Source organism: Grammomys surdaster, unplaced genomic scaffold (assembly GCF_004785775.1).
Source record: "Grammomys surdaster isolate TR1022 unplaced genomic scaffold, NIH_TR_1.0 136, whole genome shotgun sequence".
In the NCBI taxonomy this organism is placed as follows: Eukaryota; Metazoa; Chordata; class Mammalia; order Rodentia; family Muridae; genus Grammomys; species Grammomys surdaster.
The window spans coordinates 16,199,175-16,207,451 of record NW_021604594.1 but is presented as its reverse complement, the minus strand read 5'-3'; the positions used below and the strand labels follow the sequence as shown (position 1 = coordinate 16,207,451).

The 8,277-nt window shown below is 37.8% G+C and overlaps 1 protein-coding gene across 1 annotated transcript; it reads left to right on the top strand.

Moving 5' to 3' along the window:
• Positions 1-1,469: 1,469 nt before the first annotated feature.
• On the top strand, positions 1,470-1,971 carry LOC114617456 (ubiquitin-like protein FUBI). Its single transcript, XM_028763072.1, has one exon. The coding sequence runs from the start codon at positions 1,523-1,525 to the stop codon at positions 1,922-1,924; it is 402 nt and encodes a 133-aa protein (XP_028618905.1). The 5' UTR covers positions 1,470-1,522; the 3' UTR covers positions 1,925-1,971.
• The last annotated feature ends 6,306 nt before the right edge of the window (positions 1,972-8,277 follow it).

Genomic DNA, 8,277 nt, shown 5'->3' with positions numbered 1-8,277 from the left:
ATGTGCTCCTATGTCTACTAAACCTTCAATTTCAATGTTGTTTATTTGTATTTGCAGCTTTGGCCTCTGCTCATTTATAGCAGTTTTCAACATTCTTGTCACATCTCTCTTGATACTTTTTTTCTACTGAAGCTGTTTTGTCCTTGATTACATTCAGAGAAATGTTGTTCTTAACAACAGGCCTTAAATATTTTAATTGGTCTATGGCTGAGTTTCTTATGCTGAATAGGGGATGATTGAATACAAATTGATATCTGGGCCTGTGGGAGGCCTCTTAGGGCATTTCCTGATGGGAAAGGATTACCTTGCCTGTTTCTTGTTGATCTACATTTTTGTCCAATGCTGGCCTTTGCCACACTTTCTGTATACTCCAGAATGCTAGGGTCTTCTTTTTTGGTTATCTCCAGAAAAATAAATTCACTTCCAGGAATGCTTTGCCTACAATCCCTTTTCAGATGACCTTGCTTACCACAATTAAATCATCTGACATTTTGATTTTTCTTAAAACTTTAAGAAATTTCTTCTCCTGTGAGAGTAGCATCATAAATATAAGACAGAATATCAGCTGTATTTCTAACTCGTTCATATATTGGTACCTTTAAAGATCTACTTACCATTTTACATTCTGAGTCAGCATTTTCAAAAGCCAAAGACTTGATTAATATTTGTCTGACTTCTGAATCTGATACTATGCTATTTACAGCTGAAGTCAATCTTTGAAAAAATGAGTGAAGGCTTCTTTTGGACATTGTAAAATTTTAGAAAGTGACACAGACCTCTTTTTCTGATTCTTCAACCTTGTCCCAAGCACTTAATGTTGCTAAATGACATAGGGCCAAGGTGTGATGATCAAATTTAGCCTACCTTTGTAACTCAGCATATTGACCTTCTTGTAGCAACTGATCCTGGAAAATATTAATATCTCTAGCCCTATTTTGTTGTTTTATGGCTCTACTTCCCTCTTTACACCGTGTTTGCAATTGTAACTGAGGGCCAGCTTCCAATATTGCTTTTGCCAAATCTTTCCAGTCTTGGGGGATAATTCTGTTCTGAGTTGCCCATGAATTTAATATCTGCTTTACATAATGTGAATGCATACCACTTCCTTAAATCTCCTAAAAACTAATATGTCTTTTAACTTCTTCATAACTTTGTGGGTGCCTATCATCTCCTGGTAGGGCATGTAATAATAACTGAATAAACTAAGATTGGTTTTCCTTCCTTTTTTTTTTTTCCAAATTGAGAGTACACTGTCACTGTCTTCAGACACACCACAAGAGGGCATCGAATTCCAATACAGATGGTTATAAGCCACCATGTTTTTGCTGGGAATTGAACTCATGACCTCTGAAAGATCAGTCAGTGCTCTTAACCACTGAGCCATCTCTCTAGCCTGATTGGCTTTATTAAACAAACAAACAAACAAACAAACCTGTGTTTGTTATTAAAAATAAATAAATAAGCTCTTTCTTGACTCCATCTTCGCGGTAGCAGCAGCGGTGTCCGCGGGTTAGTAGCCAACATGCAGCTCTTTGTCCGCGCCCAGAAACTACACACCCTCGAAGTGACCGGCCAGGAGACGGTCGCCCAGATCAAAGCTCATGTGGCCTCACTGGAAGGCATTGCCCCCGAAGATCAAGTCGTGCTTCTGGCAGGTTCGCCGCTGGAGGATGAAGCCACTCTAGGCCAGTGTGGTGTAGAGGCCCTGACCACTCTGGAAGTAGCAGGCCGCATGCTGGGAGGTAAAGTCCATGGTTCCCTGGCTCGTGCTGGAAAAGTGAGGGGTCAGACTCCCAAGGTGGCCAAACAGGAAAAGAAGAAGAAGAAGACAGGCCGGGCCAAGAGGCGAATGCAGTACAACCGACGCTTTGTCAATGTTGTGCCCACCTTTGGCAAGAAGAAGGGCCCTAATGCTAATTCCTAAGTCCTGTTGTGACCCTGCCACGTAATAAAGCCACTTTGCCCAGGAAATAAATAAATAAATAAATAAATAAATAAATAAATAAATAGGAGGATGTTAACAGATTTAAGGTCATAAATGAGATGATTCAGCCAAGGGGCTCTTTATAGCCTGGAATCTCATTGCCTTCTTTATTACCTAAGTCATAGCCTATGCTAATAATTGATTTAAAAGAATGCCTTTTCACAATCCCTTCCCATGAGCATGATAGAGAACGATTCGCTTTCTCAGTACTAATACTTATCCAATAAAGAGACGTAATTGGAAAGTCTTACAACAAGGAATGTTAAGCAGTTCTACTGTGTGCCAATATTTTGTTCAACAGCCTTTACAAATAATTCGTAAACAATTTCTTCAATCTAAAATTTACCATCATATGGATGATATCTTACTGGTTGATTCAGATGCAGATATACTTTAGGAAAAATATTTGGAAATTAAAATTTACTCCTGAAAACATATAACACGGAGATTCTAACAATTATCTAGGTTTACAGAAAATTCACTAACAGAAATTACAAATCAGGAAAGATCAATTACAAACTCTTAATGATTTTCAAAAATTGCTGGTTTACATTAACTGGCTATGGTCTACAACTGGATTAACTACTCAAAAGCAAAGTAATTTATTCAAATCTTACAGGGTGATAAGGGCTTAAATAGTTCAAGAAATTATCAGCTGAGGCTGAGAAAAAATTGACTGTAGTAGACAAGAGAATACAGAACACACATGTGGTTTGTTTGGATCCAAAGGTGGATGGTACTTTTCCCCCCTAGTTATTTTCTCACAGGAATTCTTATGCAGCGCAAAGATAAAACAATAGGTATTTTTAGCACAAAAACTTAAAAATCTATGTAGAAAGGTTTTTTTAATTGATTCTGAAAAGAAAGTGAGACTTCGTCAATTAGCAGGAATAAGCCCAACAGAAATAGTGTTACCTTTTACTAATGCTGAAATTGTCTCATTATGGGCAAAAAATGAACATTGGCAAAGAGCTTGCAGTAATTTTTTTGGGGGAGAAGGGGAAAGATTAACAACAAATACCCCAAAAGCAAGAGACTTCAGTCTATAAAAACAACTAATTGGATCTTCCTTTGTATAGTAAAAAGTATATAAATTTCTGGAGCCCCTAGATTCTACAATGATACAAATAAATAAAGAAGAACAGGTTATAAGTCAAGAAAAATAAATAAACTGGCTCAGAGCCCTTATGATTCAGTTCAAATATTCAAGCTGTCTGTCATTCTTACGATAGTATTAGATTTTCTTGAATCTCTTAATATGATTTCTGACTCTCAGTATGTAAAAAGAATTGTTTTATATATTGGAACTGTTGAACTTATTCTGGATGATTCAGTATTAACATTGCTACTTATTCAACTACAACAAGTAATCAGAAACAGAAAGCATTCATTGTATATAATACATGTCAGGTCACACACAGGTCTCCCAGGCCCTCTAGCACAATGGAATGATGAAATTGATCAGCTATTAATGGGAAATGTGTTAGAAGCCTTAGAGTGTCATAAGAAACAACATATTAACACTAAAGATTTGAAGAAATATTTTCTATCACTTGGCAACAAGCCAAGGAAATATACTACTTATTCCTTGTATAACCAAACTCTATTACCTGCAGGAAGTAAACCAAAAGGTACACAGAGAAATAACATTTGGAAAATTGATGTGTTTCATTTTGCAGAGTTTGGAAAGTATGTGTACCATACCATAGAACATTTTCTCAATTTACTGCTTTAAGTTCTGAAAAGGCTGATTCTGTAATTACATATTTATTAAACGTTATGGCTATTATGGGCATAACTGTATAAATTAAGACTGACAATGTTTGGGGGCTGGAGAGATGGCTCAGCAGTTAAGAGCACTGACTGTACTTCCAGAGGTCCTGAGTTCAAATCCCAGCAACCACATGGTGGCTCACAACCATCAGTAATGAGATTGGATGCCCTCTTCTGGTGTGTCTGAAGACAGCCACAGCATACTCATAAATAAAATAAATTAAAAAAAAAGACTTGACAATGTTCCAGAATATCTCTCCAGTAAAATGAAAGCAAATTTTTATATACTAGAACATAAAGCTTATGACAGGTATACTACACAATCCTACAGGACAAGCAGTTATAGAAAAATCTAATTGTACTTTAAAAGATATGCTTAATGAAGAGAAAGGGGTAATATAGACCCCTAGAGATAGATTAAACAATGCCCAATCAGTTTTTCAATGGTAATGAGAAAGGAACAAGAGTTGTGTAGACTATTGGATAGTAGAAGAAAACCACTGAATTAAATCATTCTGTATATTTTAATGTTATGTTGATCTTAGAATAGAAATCAAGAAATCTGTTATGTTGGGGAAGAGATTTTGTTTTTGTTTACACAGAAGAAGAAAAGCTGTGGATGCTATCAAGACTGAAAGTTTAGATCCACACAGGAGAGACCTCCTGAATAAGGAGAGGTGATAGTTCAGACAGCTTGGTCATTCAGCCCAAACTAACTTATGAAGATTAACAAATGTCTTTCATTTGAAGAAGCATATAAAAATGAAAAATGCTATTTTAGAACGCTATCTAGACACACTTGACTTACTGGAATGAAATGAAAAATGGGTTTTCTTAAACCAAGTGTCTTAATTCCACATTAGAATGTTAGGCTTTAGATTGTCATTTGGCCACATCATCTTGGACATAAGCTTTTCCTTATAAAGAAAAAGGATATTTTTGTTGTTTGGTATTAAAATCACAGTTAAGAGATTTAAAATATTTTAAGTAAATTCAAAGCATTACTACAGTTCAAACTTGTTTCCTAAATCTCTTAAGATTTGGAGTGATTTGGAACTAAGATAAAATATTTGAGCAGGGAAGTGTGATATCCCACACCTTTAATCCCAACAGAGACTGGTAGATCTCATTAAGTTAGTTGTTTTCTAAATTCTACAGTTACAATGAACAAGGTGGTGAGGGTATATGTCTTTAATCCCACCATCCAGCAACAAAACTCAGGTACAGCTCCTAATTGGTATGTTTGAACACTAGAGCAACACATACCATATTTACAGATTATTATAAAAACCCTCTACCGGGTAACTAGAAAGGCAGCTAATTTCCAATGGAGAGAAGAACAAAGAACAGTTTTTTCAACTGCTGATAAGCTCATCACCCTGCATGCAACCCTGACCAATACTGAACCAGATGATACTCTACTGGGGACTCTTCTTAGAGCAAAAGGGAGTCCACCAGCATTTGCCTGTTGGCTTCTGTTGGAAGTGCTTTCCATATATAAAGAATAAATATTCTCTCTTTGAGAAACAAATTGGGACATTTTATGAAGGACATTTATTATGTGGAGAACTTAATACTCAGTCATTGTCATCTATCCTATGGTCATTAAGCATATTCCTTAAAATTATGGATAGCATTCATTTGAAGGCAGAGTTCTTCACAGGCTTAGCCATGGGGTGGGGTGGGGAAGCACTACAGTGGAACTGATACCTATCTGAATTCCTTCATACCAGGATATGGTAGCAAAAGGTTCTGTGCCTTTCTGCACTGAGGAGATAGCTTAGTTGTCTATAATACACATTCCTAAACTGCTTACCCTCTCCCTAAAAGGTGTACCTATTAAAACTGTGGGGATCAACAGAATGGTCACAACATTTGGCTGATGCACAATTTACTGAAGGTTCATCAGTCACCGATGGAACCAAAACTAATGGAAAACAGCAGCCTATAGACAAGAGGATGGAATGTCCACACTGAAGCCTGCTTCCCCAGCATAGCTGTTGCCATCTTGTTCCATGCCTGCCAGTCATTTCATATTGTTATTGACACAGAAAAACAGCTTCACCCAGAGCAGGGTCAAGCTGACCACATGCCCTGTTAAGTTCTGACATTTGTTAATTGTAAGAAATTCTACAACCATAAGCTCCACTTAGGACCAATTAGAAAAAATGGCCACTTAGAACTGTTCTGTCTAGCTAGCCAAAATAGATGAATCAAAGCTGATCACCGAGCAGCACTTCCTGCACCTGTACAGGAGGTCACTGTGGTTTTCACCTTTATAAACTGGTCCTGAGAAATATTTGAGGTCACAGTTTAGCTCCTGAGTCTAGCCTGCATTCCTGATATATCAGTCTTGGGGTGTGCATTTAATAAGCAAGCCCTATTTAACTGAGATCAGTATCTGAGTGGTTTGTAAAGACATTCCCAGACCTCAGCAGTCCAGTACTGAGGAAGGAACCACAAAATTAGTGTAACACTATTGACTATAAAGCAAATAAGTAGGAAAGCAAAAGGAAAATATCTTCTCCAGTTCATGGTATCTATATGATGGTATAGTTATGCAGTCATCAAGAAGAAAAATCACTAACGCAGGGGTAAATGGTAACAATATCTGGGCATGTGAGGCATGAATTGAAATGGCAAAACTTCGGAATGACACCAAACTTTAGCAAATAGAGGCAAGATATACAAAAACATATAAAAATCATGGATTAATGGTCAAACTGGCATTGTGTTTAATTAAGACTAGAATATTAAAATTCATCAGAGAACAATTTCAGAATAAATCAGCAGTGATAGATTACATATTCAAAAGTCTTGAATGTTTACCCCTAACATTAAAAAAAAAGAGGAAATGGAGAACCAAATTAAACTAGGACAACCCTATGACAGTAACAATTATAAAAAAATCCATAGCCAGGCCTCGGTGGTTTGCATCTTTAATCCCAGCACTTGGTAGGCACATGCCTCGATCCCAACACTTGGCAAGCACATAAGAATTCCAATGATTTAAATTTAATAGTTGCTTACACCAATCCTTGACATTATTAATACTCTATTATACTTGCAGACAGAAGCCTAGTGTTAAGTTCCTCTGAGAGGCTCTATCCAACAGCAGACTTAAACAGATGTACATACCTGTAGCCAAACATTGGACAGATCTTGAGGACACTTATGGAAGAGCTGGGAGAAAGATTAAAGGCCCTGATGGGTAAGAAACCCCATAGGAAGACCAACAGAGTCCACTAACCTGGACTCCCCCTGGAAACTCTCAGATACTGAGGCAGCAACCAAAGAGCATCCACTGGCTTGACTGAGGACGTTTGTAGCAGACATGCAGCCCAGTCTCCATGGCTGCTTTGTCTGGCCTCAGTGGAAGAAAATATGCCTGTCTGGCAGAGACTTGATGTGCCAGCATGGGGGGGATACCCAGGGGGTCCCCACCCTCTCAAAGGAGAAGGGCCAGGGGGAGGAAATCTGTGAGGGAGGGACTGGGGGGAGCCCCATTTGGGATGTGAATTAATTAATTTAACAGCCATTTAAAACAGGCAGCCTGAAATTCAAAGTGAATGTAATTTGTGATCAAAAAATAAATACGCTTAAACTGAATTTATATATAAAGTGGAGTATGGGTCTATTTATCCATATGTACTAAGGTGGTAATACTTTTTTTTGTCAAAAAATCGTTTTGCCTAGGAAAGATTTAATCTACCAAAAAAAGGAACCCCCAGAGTTAGGGTTGGGGTGAAAAATAAGAGCATGCAACTAAGGAATCTGGAGACCATTCGGCAAACGAGACATCTGAAGAAAAAGGATGGATCATCAAGAGAAATGTCCCAAGTAAAAGAGGAAACTGGCCAAGTGGTATGGTCCACCTCCAGCTTGTCTCTGCTGCCCTCTCTGACAAAAGTGGAGTCTTTATGTGACCCCAATTCAATTAGAAATTAAAGATGGCATTGCGGGTGGAGCATGGTTCCTACTTCATGAAACCCACACATGCTTGTTAAAGAAAACCCAAAATCTCTGTCTCCTATCAGAAGAGCCAACTGGTGTGGGACAGAGGAAAACAAATAATAAGGGACTAGTCTATTGCCACTAATCCCATAATCTTTTGTTTTCCATTTGACTCTCTAAAACTTTTAAAGTATAAATATCTCAAAACCTGTAAGATTACTATGTATATATAAACTTTCTGCTGTGATATTAGTAGTCATACAGAATACTAATTCTAGAAATGAACTTCATCTCGCTTCCTGTACGTGTTTTCAGATTTGGGTCTGAAACAAAGTTAGTGTATGTAGGATGTACTTATTAGACTGAGGTCCTCAAACCGTTCTCAGATCTACTGAACATGGCATTTAAAATGTTTACGTTTGCTACCATTCCTAACAGTGACCTTTGAGTCTTCCAGAAGATGATAGGGCCCTGCAATGACTAATCCTCCGGGACTGTGGGAACTCTAACCACTGGAAAACTTGCTCCATGCCTCTTCTGCCACCAGGTTCTACACACACACACAC

Bases quoted from the DNA above. Each gene is read 5' to 3' on its own strand.
- LOC114617456 (XM_028763072.1), top strand. From the start codon at position 1,523: ATGCAGCTCTTTGTCCGCGCCCAGAAACTACACACCCTCGAAGTGACC.